The sequence below is a fragment of the Melozone crissalis genome, unplaced genomic scaffold (assembly GCF_028551555.1).
Source record: "Melozone crissalis strain CALT ecotype California unplaced genomic scaffold, PUWL_Pcris_2 ptg000106l_1, whole genome shotgun sequence".
In the NCBI taxonomy this organism is placed as follows: domain Eukaryota; kingdom Metazoa; phylum Chordata; class Aves; order Passeriformes; family Passerellidae; genus Melozone; species Melozone crissalis.
Window position 1 is genome coordinate 637,064 of NW_026535883.1, and position 22,866 is coordinate 659,929.

Below are 22,866 nucleotides of genomic sequence, written 5' to 3' on the forward strand. Positions count from 1 at the left end.
TATTTTTATGGGCTTAAAATTTGCTTTAAAAGTCTTCAATTTTTCCCTAGTTAAATAAAAGAAAAAATGTTCATAAAGTCAGTCCTGCAAAAACAGAGCTTGTGGTGACAAAACCATAGAAACCCCAAGGTGAACTGAATCAAAAATATTTATTGAGAAATCTCTTTACCAAAATTACAGTTTAACAAAAAAAGCACTGTGTCATGATGACACAAGCGAGTGAAATCTGTATTAAAATGTCAGATTTTAGGCAAGGACACTGGCAGTGACCATCTAACCTGATGTGCACAGCACTGGCCACTTATGTGCCCAGGAATTTGACCTATCCTGAAAATGACATACAGAGTATTCTATACCACAGTGGGAACTCATGATTTGAAAGCTGCAGGGCCGAGCCTCAGCTGCTTGGAATTCAATCCTAGGAAATCCATGGAGCTGTGAGAAGCCATGCTGTTGAAGGAGATTTCTGCTGAAGCTGGGGGTACCCAGCTGCAAAGTGTGAATTCTGACCTCAGGCAGATGGGCCACCAGGTGCCTGTCACAGAGTCATGGAATGGCTTCAGTTGGAAAGAGCCATAAAGCTCATCCCATTCCACCCCTGCCATGGGCAGGGACACCTCCCACCAGACCAGTTTGCTCCAAAGCACATCCAACCTGGCCTGGGATGCTCCCAGGGGTGGGGCAGCCACAACATGGGGTTGTGAGGTGATAAAAGTGTACCTTGAACTCCAGTGAAGGGAAGAGAGAACCAAAGGTCCTCCTTGCAGAGAGCTGGTGCTGTATCAGCATGTTCTCCCTCATTGCTATAGTGCCATGGAAAAATAAAGAATCTGTGTGAAGAGAGTGTTTGTATCTGTGTTTTCATCTTCTGCCTGGCACATATGGTAGACTGTGTTCCATGAAATTGCCCATTGTTTTTGACATCCCTCTGTAAATCCCAAACCACTGCATTATCCTGAGGTACAGTGCTGATGGCTCTTCTATGTCAGTTCCATTTTTAGGATAATTTATGTAGCTTAATCTCTATCTCAATGCTCATCTAGATCCCAAATGGAAGGCGGATGAATGACTGATTAATCTTCCCTCCTCTCTCTAGAAACCATCTCACATCGCTCCTTAACTGTGTTATCATCTTTGCTGTCCTTCTGAGTAACAGATACAGCTGTTGATACAGGAATTCATGTTTCCAAAAAGAACTGTGGCACTTAAAGTCTCTGAGGCCCTTGACTGAAAACCCTTGAGAACTAGCTTGTGGCTTTTTTGCTAAAACTGGGAAAATTACTTGTGTGTCCTGGTGAAAATTTGGGCTTTTTCAAAGGTCTTGTTTTCTGACTAGTCAAAAATGTGATTGCAATGAGACACTCATCATGGGGTTGCTGTGTTTATAGTGATATAATATCAGCATCAATCCTCATCTCCATTACCAACTGAGGCATAGGCTGGAGATGTGCCAGGGGTGCTTTAGGTTGGATATCAGGAAAAGGTTCCTCCCCCAGAGGATGCTGAGCACTGAAGAGGCTCCCCAGAGATGGAGACATTCCCAAGGCTACCAGGGCTCCAGCAGCATTTGGACAATGCTCTCAGGGATGCACAGGGTGGGATTGTTGGGGTGTCTGTGCAGGGCCAGGGGTTGGATCAATAGTCCTGGTGGGTCCCATGAATCTCAGGATATTCTGTAATTCCAGCTCTGTGGTTCACCCTTTCTCTCCCCACCAAGAGCTGGCAGAGCTGTTGTGGGTGGGACAGGACAAGGGGGCCCCCAGCACTCCTGGCTGTGTGAAAAAACAGTGGGAACTCCAACATTGCAGCCCTGGAGAGGTTCCAAGAGCAGAGTCCAGACCTGTGTCCAGTCCGGAGAACAGACTGGCCAGAGATCCTGAGTGACCATGGTCCTGTCAGCTCTGTGGCACCGCTGTGGCAGCCGCAGCTCCCCCATGGCCCAGCTCCTGCAGGCCTTGCTCTCCCCCAAGGCCTCCTGCAGCACAGGCAGGGCCTGATCCTGAATGCAGCAGCCCAGGGATGCAGTGTGGGGATATTGCCAGCCCTCCCTGCCCTGACCCTCTCCCTCCTCCTCCCCCTCAATGCCCTCAGTGTCTGACCCCCACAGGATCAGCCAAGCCCCCCCAGCAGCCCTGTGCCCCTGCCAGCTGTGGCCTGAGGGCTCAGCAGGGCATAGCCAGCACCCCTGGCCTTGTCTGGGCCACATCTGCCCAGGGCAGACCTTTGAGAGCTCCTCTGCCAGGCCCTGGGGGCCCTGGGTGACCCCAGAAGTGTCCCCATGCCCCCATGGACTCTGCAGGCACTGGTGGCACCAGATCCAGCCCAAACCCCCCAGCTCTGGCTGCCTGGGAAGGTGCTCCTCACTGAACAGAGCTCCAAAGTCATCCTGAGCACAGAGCATGGCAGGACCCCTGGCAGGAATCATCAGGAGCCACAGCAGGATGCAGGGACAGACGTGCCACCACCCCAGGGCAGCGTGTCCACACATGGCACCAGGCTGGAAAGGTGAGGGAAGAAGAAGAATGAGGACCTTCTGCCTAGAGCTGACAGCAAGCTCAAGGCTCTCACGGGCAGAGCAGGAGCAGAAATGTGGGATTAGGGTTTTTGAGAGCTCCCATTGCTTGGGGATGGAGCCAGGGTGTTTTTGATGTTGTAGCTGTAGCTGTAGCTGTAGCTGTAGCTGTAGCTGTAGCTGTAGATCTAGATCTAGATTCAGATGAAGATGTAGATGTAGATGTAGATGTAGACATAGATTCAGATGTAGATTCAGATGTATCTGTAGCTATAGATGTAGCTGTAGATTCAGATGTTGAAGATGTTGTTCACTGTTCTGCTTTTCCATTAAAACAATTCCATCCATAACCTGTCAGTGTCTGCATGTAGTGGGAAGGGAGTGCAGAGGGCCCCAGGAAATGGCAGCCAAGAGGTGCAAAAGCATCACTGAGCCCCACAGCAGAGCCACCAAGCCCCTAAGGGCACCAAGAAGTCCCCAGATCTGAGTGACTGCCAGCAGTGCAGGCAGCCCTGGAGGGGCACTCCCCTAAGGCCCTTCCCCAGCAGAAGCAGCCAGGGAGCCAGGACAGGCAGGGCCACGCTGGACTCACAGACATGGCCCCGTGCCCAAAGCAGCCCTGGGCACACCCTGGGTACAACTCTCCCACCTTGGGGCTTTTGGTTCTTGCCCCAGAGGGTGGTCAGGCACTGGAACAGCTCCCCAGGGAATAGTGACATTCCCAAGGCTACCAGAGCTCCAGGAGTGTTTGGACAATGCTCTCAGGGATGCACAGGGTGGGATTGTTGGGGTGTCTGTGCAGGGCCAGGAGCTGGATTGATGATCGTTGTTGAATCCCTTCCAACTCAGGATATTCTGTGATTCTGTGATTCACTATTTGACAGTTTTATCAGCTATGGAGAAGAGCTGAGAAAATGATTTCTGTCAGCAGCTGAGGAGAAGCTGCAGGAGCAATAGCAACAAAGACAAGGGATTGGAACAAGCCTAGATTAGTGATTTAAATGGTGACAAGGTCTAGGTACAGAATTCAGTTTTCTACATATCTGCCCTAATCACATTTATATTTTTATACTCTGGTAATCAATTCCTTTGGGAACCCTCGGGAAGTCACAGCAATGCATCTGTGAGGCTGGAAGGTCTAATACTCCTCTTGGACAGATCAAGGCACATCCAACCAGGAATCAAGAAACCAGATTATACTGGCACTTGCTTGGTCTGAGCAGCACCAGAATGGTGAATTCCTTACTCACATCTTCATCAAAGCAGGAAAAAAAATCAGGAAATACGTCACTTGAAAACCTGAACTGCGTCCAGAGATGTGCAATGACTTAAGAGAATTAGAAAACATCCTTGACAGTGATGAACTCCCAGAGTCCTGTTTATCTTTCCTTGAGGGATGACCGCAGCCTGCAGCACTAAGTCTGGATAACAAAACCTGGATAAAAGCAATCTCTTCGTTCCAGGGAAGATATGCTAAGCTGTGACGGGTGGGAGCCAAAGCCAGCCTAAAAATAAGCTGCATATTTTTAACAGTAATCAAGCACTGAATAATCCACTAAAGCCTGTGGAGGATCTTCTTTCACTGCATGTTTTCAGACAAAAAAGAGATTGCTTTTCCAGGAGATGCACACTGCAGCACAAACCTGCCTTCCCAATCCCTGTTTTTCCACGGAGATGGCCACACAGGGCTTTATCAGTTTCAAGATACGGCAGATTTTGTTACACGGGAAAAAAAGCATCTATTCCAAACCACAAAGACTAGGAAATTTAACTCTGATGGATTATATATAGGAAATGTCAGGTCCTGGAAAAAAAAATTGTTTGTATTTTGAGCAAGTTCCTAGGACTGGATGAGTAGGAATTTGCGCAAAGCCCTGGCTGAAAGGAGAGAGGTAAGCCCACGTCCCTTTTCTTCCTGCTCTCTCTCTCTCTCCTCTCTTTTTCCATCTTCACAGAAAATTTTTAGCATCTGCCATAAAATTGCTGTGCTGGGAATACTGTGATAATTACACGGGAATGCAAGCACTGTGTAGGTGCCATAATCCAGGCTTTTTTCCCTGATATATTTCTTAATTCAGTGTGTTAGTACATGGGAAGTCTATGTTTAAGTGTGAAGCATAATACACCATAAATAAAAAAATAATCACATTCTACTGCTTGCTTGGAAAGGTAAAAAAATAAGTAAACTTTAAATAAAGTTGCAGTGTAATTTTCAGAGTCTCTCACCCAGACCTCACCCTCTGCAACAAGAGGAGGGGATAGCCCACACTTTCCTGAAATATAAGCGGGATTTATCTAATTTAAACAGTCTTCTGTTTCCATGGAGCCAACAAGCACTAAACCCTTGTGAAAATCAGTTTTTTATTTGTTAAGTGGCACGGTGGCTTATTACCATTTAATACTTGGGATTCAGTGACAAGTCAGGGACAGGGCGCGTGAAGTGCCACGCAGACAGGGAACGCCAGGCTGATTCCGGCCCCCAAGAGCTGTAATTTTCCAGCATCAGAAGTCCTGCTGTCACTGCTCTGGATCCCAATCCTCTGCTGCTTTCAGCAGAGGAACAAAGCAGCTCGACTGGGTGATGGGTGACGAAGCAATTTTTCCTGGAGGAATTGAAGCAGTGGAAAAGGCACCCATGATTTGAGGAATATACAGAATATCAACACCAAGGACAGCATGTTCAGCCAGGATCACTGGAGTGGAGCAAGGCTGGCTTTTCAGCAGCTGGAATTTTGGAGCACATCAGGGCTCTGGAACACCTCAGCTTCCCCTGTGAGGATGAGCAGCCTGTTTTTCTGCCCCTCACCTCTGACTGCCCTCAGTTCACGCAGGAAAGATGGCAATAAAAACAAAACTGGTCACTAAGAGGCAAAAAAATCAAGCTCGCAGGTGGAGACATTAATTCTGAGGGGAAAATTCCATTGCCATCCATCGTGACACTGAGCAGTGCATTTTTTAGGAACATGTTGGCAGAGGGGTGTGGTGAAAATGAAGAGATGGGCAGTGTAAAACCAGTGGATGTTGTCATCTTTAGTGGTTTCTTACAAAGAAAGAGCTGGGAATTGACACCTGGACCATAATGAGAGAGTAACTAATTAGGCAAACACATTTTAAATGAAATTCACGCTTTGTTATTGAGCATTTCTGGTTCTTACTAACTTGTACTCTCAGAATATCACAGATATTTATCACAAATATCTCTATACTCACTCATTATTCAATGGATTTTCTTCAGGTTATTACAAGATATTTTTTGAGGTCACCTGAGATCCTCTCCAGTCCTGACCTCAGTAATTCTACTTACCATTAATCAGAAATTTTATTAATGTAAAAAAACTTGAAAAATTGACTACAATCCTGGGACCACCTGTGCTCAAAGAGGATTTAGTTCACCTTTCAAACACAAAACATGGAACCTAAAAGCTGAGGTGGGACAGTTTTGTTTCTCCTGTTTCTATCTGAATTTTTAATTTTGAAGAAAACCTGACTCCTAAAACATGATTTTCCCACTCCTCTAGATTGTTTCAAGAGCACCTGGGAATTCTCAGTATTGCTGCAAATATCCAACACCTTCATATATACAAGTTAAATTCCAGGCCTCAGCAGTATCCATGCAAAACCCAGCTTGATTATTAACTAAATGGAACTGCATCAGTCATAGACAATTTTTTGAGAGAATTATCTGACCTTCCTCTCAGACTAGGCATTAGTCTGTTTTTTTTATCATCTTCTCTCTATTCAGCCAACAACTCAATTTTTTTCAAAACCCCTACAGATGAATTTTGTAATCAATTAATGCCCTGTTTATTGTATAGTCCAGTGGAGGTGTCTCTGCCCATGACAAGGTGGTGGAATGAAACAAACTTTAAGGTCCCTTTCAACCCAAATTATTGTATAATTGTAGGAATTTACACTGTATTTACCCCCAAAACCACAGAGGGTATTTTCCACAAGCACTCACACTCTGACCAGTTTTTATGTGTTTTTATTGCAAATATAGGTACAGAAAATTCTCCCTGGAGATTTATGTTATCTGAAATATATTCGGTGAAAAAAATACTCTGCAAATTTGGGATGGTACAGTACATTGGCTAAGCACAACACAGGAGATGGCTGTCAAAATTAACAGCCAGAAAAGCCATGGAAAAAAATTAAATATATTTATATTATTGGGGGCTGGAACAAAATAAGCTTAAATGCCTCTTCCAACCCAAACCACTCTGTGGTAATTGTACAAATAAAACACTTCACTGCATGAAAGGAATGTGTAGTGTGTTTTCTTAAATGAGTCTGCAAAACCCTCTTTAAAACCAGGAGTGCGGACAAGCCAGAGGGTGGAGGTGACACAGATGAAGACAAGAGGTGGAAGCAACGTGGACTCCATGAGGGTCCCAAAACTTTGGGAACAATGCCACGGGCAGACTTCAGAGCAAGCAGCATTCCACAGAGGCGCTTCCCAGTGTGAAAAACGCCAATCACTTGTTTTTAAAATTTTAAAGGTTTAATAGCAATAAAATGGTTATAAAAATAGTAATACAATTAGAGTAATAACAATTTGGACAATTTGAATTAGGATAATACGAGACAATAGAGACAAAGAGTTACGGATGTCCGGGTACCTTTTCTGGGCAACATAAGCCCGAAAAAGAACACACATTAACAAAGGATTAACCCTTAAAAACAATAACCTATTGCATATTCATACACCTCATCCATGATGCATAAATTCCATTCAAACACAGGATTCTGTCTGGTCATCCTCAACTTCTTCCTCATAATCCTGATGGCATCATCCTGCCCAAGCAAGGTGGGAAGAAGTTCATTTCTCCTGATAATGGAGCAATAAATTCTCTTTCTCTGAAAGACTGAGGTGTCCTGTGGCTAGCTCAGTGAGAGTCCTTTCTTTAGAAAAAAAGTATCCTACATAGCATAGTTTGTATTTTAACATTTTGTTATAACCTAAATCGGTATTTAACACACTACTTAAGAGAATTAATACAGCACTACTTTCAAACACAACACACATATTCATTTGAATATTTGCGAAAAGCCAATCATAAAATACGCATTTTTCACACCAGGAAAGGGACATTTCGGGTTCAAGAGTCACTGAGGGCACCTGAGCCGTTCCCCTGAGGGCGGTGAGGTGAATTGCGTTGCCTTGGCCGTGCCGCTCGGTAGGGGGCGCACTCCCCGCCCCTCCCTCCCCGGAGCTCCCTTATCTCCCCCAGCGGGCAATGTTGCCGCGCCACCGCCTCCACCTCCTGCTCTTCCTCCGCACCCTGCACGGTTCTGCCTTCGGCATGGGTGACTGGGCCTCCCGCCTGCCGCAGGCAGGCGAAGCGCTGCCCGGCAGGACCCAGCGCATGGCGGTGCCAGGTAAGTGCGAACTGCGTTTCCCTTCTCTCCTTCCCCGTCCCCCGCCGCCGCCTCAGCCACGCGCCCCTTCCCCGCTCTCCGCGTGCGCATGCGCGGTGCCCCGGCGGCGGGCGGGGCCGGCGCGGCGCGTGCGCGCTGAGGGACGGGACGGGGGCGTGGGGAGGAACATGGCGGCGGCGGGGGGCGCGTCCCGTGAGGGGAGACGGGGACAGGGGGTAAATGTGCTTTGGGATTGGGTTTGTCACTCACGCAGTGACGTTTCTTGTGTGCCGTAAAAATAGAAATGGACGGGTTGATGGAGTAGCCAGCGAGTGCGGCTCTTGTTGGCCCAGAGAAGCTGTGGCTGCTCCGTCACTGGAAATGTCCAAGGCCAGGCTGGACGGGGCTTGGAGCAACCTGGGATAGTGGAAGGGGTCCCTGCCTGTGGCAGGGGGATGGAATTGGATGAGGTTTAAGATTCTTTTCCAACCAAACCATCCTGTGGTTTTTTTCCATAATTTCTCTTGGCTATATATTATTCTTTACTGAAGCCAGCAACAGGGTTTTAAACAGATTTCCTTAGCCCTTACGGCTTTTGTTAAACAATTATACTTAAAAATAAAACCATGATATGCTTTGTATCTTCTGTGGGTGTTTTAGGAAGAAATCTTTCTCTGTGAGGGTGGTGGGGCCCTCGCACAGATTTTCCAGAGAAGCTGTGACTACCCCTGGATTCCTGGAAGTGTCTGAGGCCAGGCTGGACAGGGCTTGGAACAACCTGGGACAGTGCAAAGTGTCCCTGTTCATAGCAGGGGATGAAATGAGATGAGATTTAATGTCCCTTCCAACCCAAATAAATTTTGTGATTCTGTTTGCAAAGTGCTTTTGAATTCTTAATAATTCTTCCTATTACTTTTCTCCTTTGAGTGGATGTGTGCTGTCAGGTAAGCAAACTAGCAACCCAGAATTAATGAATTTACTTCCTGACAGTCCTCCTGGGAACTGAAGATGTTCCAAGATGGCCGTCAGTGCTGTTCAGGAGGAATTTTAGTGGCACTGAGGTGCTCTAACTATTGGATAGTTCACAAATGAGGTGTTTACTGAACAAATTGTTATTTATTTGTATCTTTTCTGCAGGCTTCTATGGGCCCTAACAAAGTATGAGAACTTAGGGCTTAAAATAAATAATACTTAAACACCTTAAGTGCATAAGTACTGGTGGAAGGACGATAAATGGATGATGGCACAGGCCCAGTGGTCAAGAGGATAATGAAATCTTGCATGTTACATATACTTAGTAAAAAGCTGAAGGTAGTGGTGAAATAAAGGTAGCAGGAAGACTGTTATTTCTGATGCAGAGAAAGTGGATTCAAAGGAAGGGTGCAGAGCTGGGGTTTGTGCAAACACAGCAGTGAACTCCAGAGATGATGATACCAGGAGTGCCAGACGTGTCACCAACAGTAGCACATTGCTTGGATTGAAGTGGTAACTTCATGTTGTTTGTTGAGAAAACAGAAGCCACACCAAGCTCATTTTATGCTGAGTAACTGCACAGGTAGAACAGTTTTGGGTTGCTGTAGAAAAAGCATCCTGATAAGAGTAAATACAATTTTTTAAAATATTTTTCTGTGGCTAAATGTAATATTATGTATTTAATAACAGCATGGCCCTCCAGAGAACTGTCAGTGTTAAGATGTAAATTGCTCAGAAAAGAATGGCAATTAAAATTTAGGCTGATGATCAGCTCAAGGCTGATTGACCTTGCAGACCCTTGCCATGTTAATAATGCTGTTTGTGAGTCAGGAACCAGAACTGGACCTGGTGTTCCAGGTGAATTCTTACCAGCACAGCACAGAAGAGAGGGATTTTTCTTTTCTCTGCTGTCCAGAGTCACAGTTTGCTTTCTCTGTGAAAATGTGCACTATGAGCACATTTAACTTGGCATCCAGCAGAAGCACAGCTCCTTCCCAGCAGCTCTGAGATCATCCTGCTCTTGCTGGTGACCTCCCTGAGGTTTCTGTTGGTTCAGACCTGGAGCTGTTCCAGCTCTCCTCTGCTGTTTGCTGTGTCTGCTCTGGCTGTGTGTTTAACGCTGCCCTCAGATCTGCTGAGCGTGTTTGCTGTCACATCACTCACTTTGCTGTTTCAGCTATCCAATGATTCTGGCCCCAGCATCAGCCCCTGGGGTCACCTGCTGCCCACCAGACGTGCAGGTATTGATCCCTCTGCCTTTGGAGCCTGCTGCTCCTGCCCATTTTTGACATGCAGGCTGTTCCTTCAGCCAGGAGTTTGTCAGCTTCCACAGCAAATGCTGGGAGAGAGGGTGGCAGAACCCTGCTGAAGTCAACAAGCGCTACAGGCACTGCTCTGCAGAGCCATCATTTCAGCCTGAAAGGGCAGCTCAGCTGGACAAGCATGATTTGCCTTTGGTAAATGTGTTGGTTATTCCTGATTACTTTCTTGTTCCCTGATTGGAAATAATTTCTAGGAGAGCATTCTCCATATTGTCTCCGGGGACTGAGCTGGAGCTGAGCATCCTGTACCTCCTCAGTTCTGTTTTCCCCTTTCTTAAAAGGAATTGTTACTGTAGCCCAGTTCTCATCATCAGAGATCCCCAATCTCTGTGGTTTTTCATTATTTCTGATCCATCTGATTTTTCATTATTTCTGATGGCCTCACCAGCAAACCTGGCCTCCCAGCTCTGGAAAAACTCCATAGGGCTCCTTGGATTTAAACACATTTAGCTTCTTTAAGTAACCACAACCCATTTTTCCTCTCATTGTTTGGTGCTTTTCTTTCTGATTGTACCAGCCTGGAGAGGTTTTGGAGGAGTTGTTGTTTCTGGAGACTTGTGCAAAAGAGCTTTTGAGTACTTCAGTCTTTTCTGTACACAATTCCAGGCTGTCTCCTGTATGCATCAATGCACCTTGATTCTTTCTGAGCTTCTTTTTACTCCTGTAGTTTTTGTGGATTCACTTCTTATTACCATTTGTGTCCCCAGCCAGGCTGAACTCCAGCTTTGGCCTCGCTGATTTTGTGCCTAAATGCTGAGGTGGTCCTTTTCTTTGCCTCCTTTGTCGTTTGTTTTTGGTCTGTATTTTAATCCATTAAGCAGCTCTGTGTTTCTGATGAAGTTCCCACTTTTTCTATATGATGTTTTGTTTCTTAATTCTCTTGGAAAGTTTTTTTTTTTTTTCAAATTCAGACCACTTTGAAGAGCCATTTTCTCCCTCTGGCAGCCTCCCAGGGGCTTCTATCTCTCAGGGGCTGCAGCACCAATCTCTGCTCTCTGTGACCAAGGCCCAGGGAACAGCTGGGGCTGTGCCAGGTTTAGGTTGGATATCTGGGCAAGGTTCTTCCCCCAGAGGGTGTGGGGCACTGGAACAGCTCCCCAGGGAATGGTGACATTCCCAAGGCTGTCAGAGCTCCAGGAGCGTTTGGACAACGCTCTCAGGATTGTTGGAGTGTCCTGGGCAGGGTCAGGAGTTGGACTCAGTGATTCTTGTGGGTCCTTTCCAGCTCAGGAGATTCTGTGATTCTGTGATAATTCCCTGTATAAACCAGAGTTCTGCAGGTAGAAAATGCTAACTCTGTGTCCCTTTCCAGCCTTCCTCTGGATCCCCATCTCCACTGTCTTCTGGCTCCTGACAGGACTGTTCCCCTCTGGAGCCCTGTGCTCTCAAGGAGTTGTGTTTCAGTAGAGTGCAGCTCCCCATCCAGTCTTTCTGTGCTAGGAAGGATTATTCCATCCTGCACAACCTGTTCTGATCCCTGCTCCAGCTGTGTGTGTGCTGTGCCAGTCTCTGATTCTTGTCACATCAGAGGTCTGTGACCACACCTGGACATCCAGGTGAGCCAAGCTCTGCCTTAGGGTGCAGACACTTAAGGAAAAGTTCTTCCAGTGTCCATCCTTTTCACCTTCAGTGGTGCTAGCAGCCTTTTGCTTTCCTAGGTGAAGAGCTGCAGAACATTCAGCTCCTTGTCTCTTGAAGATCCCATTGATTCCCTGCTCCTCATCCTGATGGGATAAAACATCCTTGGAGCTCCTTCTTTGTGCTGCAGCAACTCCATCTGCCACAGCAAAGCTTCCAAAAGTGCTGCTGCCCCTGCTGAGATCCCTGTGGAGGAGCACCACGCTCTTCCCAGAGTTTATCTGGAGGGAGGCTGAAGTTCCACAGATGTTAGTGCACACTGAGAATCCAAGAAAGCCATGCAGTTAGACCTGGATAAACTGCTCTGCATTAGCTGAAAGGAGTACAGACATTAGCAAACATCACTTACTTTTTTTTGTAAGCAAGTTGAGTTTATCGGGTCTTGTATTCTAACTGGGAATTAGTTTGTTGTGCAGTTTTCTTTCCTTGCAATAGAGCATCTGCATTCATTTTTTAAATTACTTCTTTCATATCCTCATATAATAGTGCAATAAGATGTTGTGCTTTATAGTAAAAACACACAATATTTATTGCTCCTACCTTTCTAGTGTAACTCTACTTTTCAGAGTTAATTTTAGTTTGATTGCTGCTGAAACATGGCTGTGTTTTCTGAGTATGTGAGGATTTATTGCTTACACTATTTAATGAACTGTTTTATTTTATGACAGTGGTAGGAGCAGTAGTCAAGGAGCCTAGGAATGTAGACATTGAGTAATATATATATATATATTTATATATATTTATACACACGCATATACACACATAGAGGTTTTTTCTGCTAAATATCCTGAGGTACCAATGTGTAATAAATTAAAATAATGTTTTTCCTACTGTTCCTAATGAACAATGTCAGAGAATATCTTCTTACACATTTGTAGTGACTTTTTTGAGGCAGAGAAAGTCCAACGCATGGGTAGAGAGCCTTAGGATTGTCTAAACCCATTAGGCCTCTTAGCTTTATAGCTAAAGATTAATAGAGCAGTAATTACCAATGTGAAGGAGGTCATGGTGAATTTTAGTCTGACCTTCTATGTAAAAAAAAAAAAAAAGCACAGCATTGCCATGAATTAATTCTTGCTTGAATCAGATCATGCTCTTTAAAGAAAACATTGATTAAAAATGTCATTTGACAGAGGATCCACATGCTCTCCCTGTTAGTCCTTTTTTACCATTCTTAAGACACTGAACAGAAATTATTGTGGTCAAACCAGTGGCCTGTGGTTTGGTTGATACTTCCATGGTCTGGTACTTCCACTCACCATTAAACTATGTCCTCAAAATAAAAAAAAAAGAAGAAAAAATATTCATGTTGATTTCCTTTACTGATTAAAAGAATTTGTAATAATGAGCAAATACAATTTTTTTTCAGACATGAATTCAGTAGCGCTGTATTTTAGGTCTAAAATAAAGATTCCTGAGATCATACCTCAGGACAAAACCTCAAAATAAAGTTCATCTTAAGGTTTAGGAGGATTTGTTTCTTCAGAATTTCCACCACTTTGTTTATGTGGTACAATTCTACATAATGAATTAATTAGTTGTCAATTTTTATTGAGATTCTATGAAATATGGGCCAAAAAATGTGAGACTTGACTTCCATTGCAGGAGTGTGTTGAGTAACAATGTCATATGTGATTTAGCACTTTGCAAATTGCAATTTACCTTTCTAACTCAGAAGAGTTAATTACTTATTTCTTCATTCTAGGAGACAGTTTTTGCCTCAAACACACTCAAGCCATCAATTTCCATAAATTATTAAATTTCATTACAATTTTGTTGTGTATGCCAAGATTGAAAGCAAAATGCACAGCAGAGAAAACACCTCACCCCAGTGATTGTTTATTATCTGAAAAGACTTCTCAAATTTGTGGTTACAACTTCTTTACAGGTACATCCAGGATGAATTTCCTTGGAAATCCTACCCATCATGGCTTTTTTTCTGTTCTCTAATTTTTTTATGCGCTTTGTCAGGTAATTATATTCACACACTAAACACCTAATTTTCAAGCCAACTGTACAGCTGTAAATATTGTGCTCTTGTTGGAAAAACAGGAATTGCTTTTAACCCCCCCCATTGCATTTTACATTTTGGAAGGTGCTGCGAGGAGAAGCAAAGATTTAAGTCAATACAAAGAGATTTTTTTTTTTTTGCTGTTGTTTGCATGTGGTTTATGCTCTTGGCAGCTGGGAAACAACAACCCATAGGAAGTTAACAGGCACAGAGGATGCTGGAAAGATGGAAAGCATACAGGAAATATATTTACAGAGCTGCACATCCAGCTGCCAAATGCTGCTTTTGAGGTGGAATAACCTTGACGGAATCACCCTGCGCTTACTTATCACCTCTCACTGCATCCCAAGAGGAAGGGTGACATCATTCATCACTAAACCCCTCAAAAAACACAACAAAGAAAGTGGAGAAAAAAAATAAAAATGTGTTGTGTGAGTCCCTGGAGTTCCTGGAGCTCTGCTTAGCATGCGGCTCACAGCCGGCGGGTGCGGAGGAAGCGCTCCCGGGGCTTCTCCTGGCAACAGCCCGGGTTGCTGGGAGACAGCAGCGCCTAAATGGGGAGAAACTTCACCCAACTGGCAGCCTCGTGCATCCAAATGAGCCTTGCTGGAGGCTTCTCGTGCTCGTGCTGTAATTTCCCTCTCCGAAATGAAAAAGGAATGGCAGAGGATCTTTACCTAGAGGGTTGTGTGTGGATGCTGCTCTGAGGGGATCAGAGTTGTGTAATAAAAGGGGATAATTATTCCTGGGTGAAGGTGGTTGTGGTACGCAGGGGGCAGGAGCTTCTCGTTGCTGTTGTTTTGAAAAGGGATGTAAATGTGTGAATTTGCCAGATTTGGGGTGTTAAACCAATCAGTTATGAGAGTTAAACACAAGGTTATATTTACTCAGGTTATTTTTCCTGACTAGGAATATTGTACCTGATTTTCTTTGAGTCCTAGTGTAAGAACTGAAATGAGGGATGTGGGACTCCAGGGACTCTCCAAAATGCAGTTTATTCTATCTAAGAGGTTACAGCAGCCCAGGGCTGTGGGTGACAGAGCTGTGCCCACAGCTGTGCTCCAGCTGCAGGCAGGCCTGGAGACCCTTTGGTTTTGGTTACACTGCATTCTATACTTTTCTTTGCTGAGCATCTTAATACAGTAGAGCCAATCTATACCTTAACTATTATCTATAGCCTATCATAATTACTGTAATTCCCATATTCATGTTACTATTCTCCAGTCACTAAAGCTTAGTACATCACAGTTTAAGCTAGAAGTTGTTTTTCAGTTTTCTTGCAGTGAAAAATTCTGAGACCTTTTTTCTACTTGCAACATTTGCTGCCTTGTTTGCCTGTGCTCTCTTTCTGCTTGGTAAAAACATCTTCATGTTTGGGGTGGGTTCATCCTTTGCTCTAAGTCATAAAAACCCCTTCTAACTAACACACCCTTTGCCTTCTTGGTTATCCAGTGAGACTCAGCAATTCTTTTCTTCTATATCAAAACTTGCTTTCATCTCTATTCCTTCATCAGACTCTACATTTAAAAATCTTTCTGCTAAAGATACAGATCTGTGAGACTTTCTTGTCAAACTTTCATCCTTCCCAACATCTTAGGATACATTTGGCTGCTTTGGCTGATTGTGTCCATTTACCTTTGGTGCAGGAATGACACTGCACTACACATTTAGGTAACGTTGTGCCCTTGATCCCACACGTTCCTCCATAATTAAATGAATGAATATCCCAGGTACGAACATGGAATTAGGTTTCCCACTGCTTCTCTTTCCACGGCAGGTAGGAGAGTGTGGGGCAAACTTTGCATTGCAGCAGGAACAGGGTGGGACAGAGCCCTGGAAGGGGCTGGGTGGTGCTGCAGGAATATCCAGAGTTTGGCTGTCACAGGTAGAACAGGCACTGGTGCTTTTGTTTCACCAAAAGACATTTAAATCAGGGAAACAGTGCCCAAAATGCTGTTTTCTTCCACTGGCTGCAGGAGGGTCCAGTGACCAGCTCACATGGAGGTGTCTGTGTGATAACAAACCACAGGCAGAGCCCTGGCTTTGCTATTAATGACCTGCCCATGTAGCTGATATTCAGCATAAAGCCTTTAATTTTTTAAAAATTTATTTATTACCCAGGGTCAAAAGCTATATTTTTATTTAACTCTCTACACCAAATACCAGTTCACAGAATCAAAGTTTATTTCTTTATGTTCTTTAATTTTCCTGGTTCATACTCGTATACAATACTGGTAATAATTAATGAATTTCCAAAGTCAGGTTATCCAAATAAGAGTGAAGCTGTTTACACATGGAGCTGCAGAGGTGCAGCATCTTTAGTTCCTTCAGAACACACAAGGAGTAAATAATAAAACTCTTCACTTTAATTGATTTGAGAGAAGATAAGTGCAGAACAGTCCTTAAGGCAGATTTAAGGTAGCTTGAATATTTCAGGTACTAATTCCTGTGTCTTAGTCTTTCTCTGTTTCTTTGATGTACAGTACTTCCTTTTGAATTTTTTCAGCTTTAAAAGCTTCTCTGGTTTAATTAATGTCTTCCTGTCAAATTTATACCTTCAAATTACAGTGGTGTACATTGCCTTAACTTCAGGTTTATGTACCTTTTATTGAATTTATTTTTACTTTGCAATCATTTAATTATTTGTTTTGTAATTTATTATGTGATAGGCATTGCTTTATCCTTCCGTGCTTATATTTTAATTATTATGTATGGAATTTCTGTGATATGGATACATTTGATTATTGCACTTATTTTGTTGCAAATTTTTATGATAGGTATGAAACTTGCATTTAAATTTCCAGTACAATTAAAATAATGCACATAAATAAGCCCTTAGTACAAATCAGATAAATAAAACCCATCACAATCCAGGGGTGGTTACTGCAGTTTCTTATGTATTGCTTGTAGTTAATTCCTGTTGCATATAAGGCAAAATTGGAATTAGTGGAGATTGTTTGGGTCTTTATTTTGAGGATAAGATCTTATTTTCTGTTGAGAAATTTGGCCAGGTAGATGATACCTGTATTTTTACTGTAGTTTGGGCTTGATTGCTCCAGAATTTGACTTTGTAGGAGCCTCTGGAGATGCTTTAAGGAATGCCCACATTTCAGGAATGGTTGAGAAGCAGGACCCCAGCAGAAATGAATTTTTTTAGTGTCCTCAAAGTGAGACAGAAATCCCTCATCTTGAGGACATTTGTTTAGACTTGAGGACTTTGGGGATAGGGATTTGATGCCTGAGCCTCTGGCTCAAAACTTTTAGGAATCCAGTGAGGAATGAGCAGTGTTGTGCAAGGGACAGACAGTGGAAGTGTCTTTGGGTTTCTGACATTGCCCATCACCGTTTGCAGGCTTGGAAATGTAGTTTTTGGTTCATCAAACATTCAGCTCCTGAAAATTTCATCCCAGAACTCCTAAAGTGGGAGCAGGAATTGAGGGAGTCTGGCATTGATGACTCCAGACAGCTCCTGGTGGGACTGGCAGGGACTGGTACCTGTGTATGGGAGAATGGGATCTCAGGATGATCCAGGCTGGAAGCGACTTCAGGAGATCATTGAGATTGGGAGCAGTAAATTGGCAGCTGTTCTGCTCCTCTTGGAGAAAAAAATGTTTGCTATCATCTGCTACTCCCAAATGTTGACTTTACATTTTAAAAAAGGGCAAAATTCCAAGTCAAGGAATCAGTGGCTGATTTAGCAAACTGCAGTAAGATTTCATGTATGATCATCAGAATCAAAATAAATGCACCAGAGATAACATGACAATATATGGGGTCCATGTGGACTGTTTATATTTCTTCCTTTTTTTGTTTATGTTCTTCCTTAAGGATTCTTCTTCTAACCTAAACAAGGATATGCAAACCTTCTTCTGTACTTACTAAGCTTGTCCTGGGGAGCAGCAGAGATAAAATCTCATGCTGAAGAGGTTGCACTTAGACAACTTCTAATAAAATAGAAGAAGAAGTTTGCTTCATTTCAGTAGGATCTTGAGTGACAGTGTTCTAAGCTACCACTCAGAAAGGGAACAGGAAAAGGAAGAAATGAGCATGCAAACCAAATGTAGAGGATGGATTCTTAAGCAGAATGTCCTGGTATGTTCTAATATGTCTTTATATGAAGAAAAAAATACTCATAAGACGACTTAGAGATAAGTTTATAGTTGGTCCATAAGATATTAATTTCAGAAAGTCAAAACTTAGAAAAGATCCTTTTTTTAAACAATTTTAGGATGCTCTAATCCTCCACTTTGTTAGCATTTTTCATAAATCCAGTCATAAATGGATATAACTGCCCTGGAGTCCAGCTGCATCCTCTGGAATGGAGCAGCAGGACCAACAGCCCATCTGTTTGCCACATTCAGTTCTGAAGTTCTGCTTCTGAAAGGTCATGTCATGTTGTTGGCAGCTGAGCACAATTCCTGTTTAAAACCTGAGTTTTGAGCACTGAAAGGATTTGGGATATGATCTCACACCTCGTATCTTCCTGTTGTGGTTTTAATGAATTTGTTCTCTTACTAGTTGTCTACACTTCTTGCTGTTTGATGTAACCCGGTCACTTGTGCCATTCTTAGCCATCAAATTGATTTTTAAATTACCTGAAAGACGCTGTCTTGTACTGGAGGAGGATCCCATCCCACTCAGGAAAAGCTGGATGCAGCTTCACACTGCATTCCAGGGTGGGAATTGCAGATTGTTTCTGTGACTGTGAATGTGCCCCTGGCTGGGGACATGGAGATGATTCAGATCATCCTTAAATCCTTGGAGAGATCCTGGATCTGCCCTTTCCTTGGTTAACCAGTACATTCCTCTGAAATTCCTGGATTTGGAACCATTCCCAGTTGACAGCTGGGCACAACTTCATGTTTTGGATGTTGTTGGCTGTGCCTGGGCTGGTGACACAAGTCCAGAGGATGGGATATGAAGGAGCCATCAGCAGGATTTGAGTGTCCCTCCATCCAGTCCTTGGTGGTGTGGAATTGCAGACTCCCACACTCACCCTTTTGCATTAACTCATTTCTCCTCAAGTCCTTGCTTAAGGCGTCATCTTTGTGTTACACATTCACACACCAATTAAAACCTACTCAGTGGTTGATTTAGTTTACAATAACTAAAAGCAAACTTTTTAAACGAGAGGCAAAAAAACCACCAAATGTGTATTTTATCCTTTTGGATACCTGTGCACAGACATTCCCAGGTATTCCTGTTGTGAAAGTGTTAAATATAATGGAAGTGGAAAATGAGGAAAACCCAGCTCCCTCTGTGCTGATGGCTAGGTGAAGATGAGGAATTCTGAGATACTGATCTCTGTAGAACCATTTAAAATATTTAATTAGTGAAAATTCAATTATTGAACACAAAGCACTTTGTACCTGAATTTTAAAATGAATCCCTTTATTACTGCCAAACAAAGAATATGTTCTTATTCCTCATACCTGGAATTATGAGAGCCTAACTGGACCAAATTTTGGATGAATTCTTTTAGTTATTTGATTTTTTTAGAGCCTCCATTTTCTTAATAATTGTAGAGATTTGAGAATTTCTAGCCACAAGTCTATTTTCACTCCACCCAAGTTAACTGTAAGTGGATTTTATTAAGAATAACTATTTCTACCTCAAGTTCTGTGCATTTATTTTTCGTGTTGCACACTGCAATCACTTTTTAAATGCCACTCAGCCCTGCCTGTAACTGTTTTTCTCCTGAGGACTGAAAGGAGATAATAAACAATGGTACCAATGGTATTTAAAAATCCATGTTACACTTTATATTGGAAGTGTTCTGGGTGGTACTGGATAGAGAGAATGGGAAAATATTTTAACCTAGGGATGCAAATTGTGTTTGCTATACTCTCGAAACCATCTGGTCTTAAAGGAACTGAAGAAGAGCACATTTAGTGGAGATTGACCCATGGATTTGGAATTCCAAATTGGGGCGGAATGCCAGCACATGATGAGCAGTTGAAGGATAATCCCACAGTGACTTTAGGAAGTTGTTGACAGCTTCCCATAGAGTTTGGTCTTGTCATTTATTCACTTTGCAAAGCTGGAGGACTCCACCCCACAGTGGGACAGTGCCAGCCCTAAACCCACTGCGCTCGTGAATCCACTGCTTTGATTTTCATCTGGATTCCGCTGGAACTCTTCACTCCTGGGGCTAACGTTTTCCGTGGCATGGGAAGGACCACAGTCAGGCATATTTGATATTGTCAAAATGATAAATGGTAAGTGCATGTTGTAGGGAGGCAGCTGCCAGGAGGACACAGCCCATCCTGGACCAGAATTAATTGGGGATGTGCAAAACTGTGCAAAACAAGCTGCCAGAGGTGGTCACTGTATTGACTGACCTTGGAAATCTGCAGGACTTGAGGCCCTTGCAGGTCTAGTCCTTCATTTTCCATTTTTCCATGCATTTATAGGCCTTCATTCTTGTGTTCTTGTATTTTTTTTCATTTTATTTGGTTAATTCTTGAAATGTTGACTTTAGCTCTCACTGTCTTCCCTTGCCTCTTCTGGGTGGCTGCAATATTCCTTCTTTTTTTCCTTCTCTCAGTATTTCTTCTTGTTTTATTGGTCTCTATGTAACAGCCACAGTCACTTACATGTTCTTAGAGCTTCCCCAGTGTTTGGATGTTTAATAACAAAACCCAGGAAAGTAGAGAGTCAATAGGAAATTCTTTGCCATCATCTCTGTGTGAACAGCCCAGGTAAAAGGAGCCTTTTTCCTGTCACATGATGCACTTTCACCCTTCAATAATAAATCAGCAAAGCATCTGGCTCCAAAATTAGACTCCTAAAAAACCTCTGGCTTGTCCTCAGAGGCATTGGCTTCACTTATCTCTAATGGACATGCCCACAAATGATAACAGGAGTGTGGTAGCAGAAAGACTGATAAAGTCAGCCCTGATATACCAGATATTCCAATGTGTTTATTTTTAAAATAAAATATTTTGGGGACCATCACAGCCAGACTGACCTCATGTCAGGGGTTTAGGATGAAGCATTATAGAATTTTCATTGGTCCCTGACACTGAGGTGTCCAGCAAGGAAGAGAAAAAGGGAAGTAAAAGCTAAATCTGACATTTGAAAGTAACTTTTTGGGGTTGTATTCCAAATAAAACAGCTTAACTGAATGAGTTACTCCTTCTATTCCCAAGTTTTCCACTTGGGAGGAGGGAAATCATTCTCAGTTCACAGGTGCACAGGGACAGGTGTCCAGGTGTACCACACTGGGGAGACACAGAGGCATTTGAGAGAGATGGAAAAATACCTGGATAAAAGGGAATGTGATGACATCAGGAGGCTTTCACTGGGAGAATTTTAAATGAACAAATTCCAGGGGCACAAAGGTAAAAATGCATAAAAGATCACAGAATCATTAAGGTTGGAAAAGAGCTCTAAGATCATCAAGTCCAAGATGGAAAAAAATTTTGAAGTAAATGATGACCAAGGCACAGATCAATATTAATTTTTTCCTAATTCTTCAAAGAAAGACCAGTGATAGCTAGGATACTGCAAAAGGACAAATTTGGGGATTTTTCTCTGAACATGGGGATATAGATGGTGTTGAAGGACACAGCTTCATGTGGTTCTGTAATAGTAAACATCAAAGGTGGTCAAATTTGGACGGGAGATGGATAAGAAAATACTTGGAACGATGAGGAATTTGACTCTTTCCATTTTTTGTGCATTGGAAGAGAATAACATCAAAGAAACATCACTAGAACACCCGGAGAGGGGAAAATGCTCAGGAGAAGCATGTGAGGGTGGAAAAGCACTTTATGGAGTCACTAATACAGAACCTGGTGTCAGGTCCAGTTATCTGGAAGCTGAGTACTGGATTAGTGCAGCCTTCCAAGGAAAAATCCATAGACTTTGTGCAGGAAGGAAAGGAAATTTCAAGGAAAGGAAATTTAAAGGAAATTTAAAGGAAATGAAATTTCGAGGAAAGGAAAGGAAAGGAAAGGAAAGGAAAGGAAAGGAAAGGAAAGGAAAGGAAAGGAAAGGAAAGGAAAGGAAAGGAAAGGAAAGGAAAGGAAAGGAAAGGAAAAGGACTGACTTCAGAACTGTGGAAGACAACAAGAAGAGCAAATTGGAGAAGCTGAGGGGGGAACATGGTGAAAACATGAAGAAAGGCCCCAAAACAAGGTGTGGAGAAAGTTTTAAGTTTTCTTCCTGTCTGGAGGTTACTCAACACTCAATTCATTGGGCTGGAAACTTCTTTATGTGAAGGAGGAGAAGTGAAGGAGGAGAAGTGAGTTCCATTGAGAGATAGCAACACCTCGGACTGGAGGATGCATCTTGGAAGATGTCACAGATGGAGCTGGGAGCAATTCCAGTGGAGTGGTGCAGTTGGAGTCCTTAAGAAGAGAGAGGGAATTAGGAGAGCTGCAGTAAAATACACCTTGGACAAAAGGCTTTAAGGCAGGAAGAGTGGACTCGTTCCTGCGCATGAAATCCACTTTTGTTGGGTCCACTGTCTTTGAAGCAGTATTTTGAGGGATAAAATAAGGCTCTTCATCCTGTTAGCAAATTCTTTTCAGGAAAGCATTTTGCTGCTCAAGGAATATATTTGTTTTTACTCCCTTAAATTTCACTAAGAGTAATGAAGGAATAGTTAAAATAATTCATCTCTATTGGAATTTTTATATATTTTTAGTATTGCTGAAGTCCCCTGTTGTCAATACATACATTTTTTGAAGGAAAACTAATTAATAGCTGTGCATTTTATAGTGACTGCTGCAGTGGTGTAGCCTTTCAGAGTTAATTCCACTGTTAATAATTTCCATGAGATCTTTCTGTTCCTGTTTTGATGCTTGATGGTCTTTCAGTAAAGGCAAAGCCACACATTAGAGTTTGCTGTCAAGTGCACAAAGAAAAGAAATAGAAAGATTATACATAGTTTTTTTTTCCCCCAAGTTGGCCCTGTCATGAGGATGCAAGGTGCAAATGGAAATGAGAGTGTGTGCAATATTTTGAGGCAAAAATGTGATTTTTAAATTGATGGTGTTTCTTTTGGGGTTGGTAGCCTAATGGGAGAAATATGGATGGGTCTGTTA

General features: G+C 43.0%; 1 protein-coding gene across 1 annotated transcript in view; it reads left to right on the forward strand.

Annotated features, from left to right (window-relative positions):
* The first annotated feature begins 7,726 nt into the window (after nucleotides 1-7,726).
* MSRA (methionine sulfoxide reductase A) overlaps nucleotides 7,727-22,866 on the forward strand; it is a 242,063-nt gene continuing 226,923 nt past the window's right edge. The window contains exon 1 of the mRNA XM_054291697.1: nucleotides 7,727-7,891. Within this exon, the coding sequence (XP_054147672.1) occupies nucleotides 7,750-7,891 (142 nt within the window). The 5' untranslated portion in view covers nucleotides 7,727-7,749. The remainder of the gene's footprint in view (nucleotides 7,892-22,866) is intronic.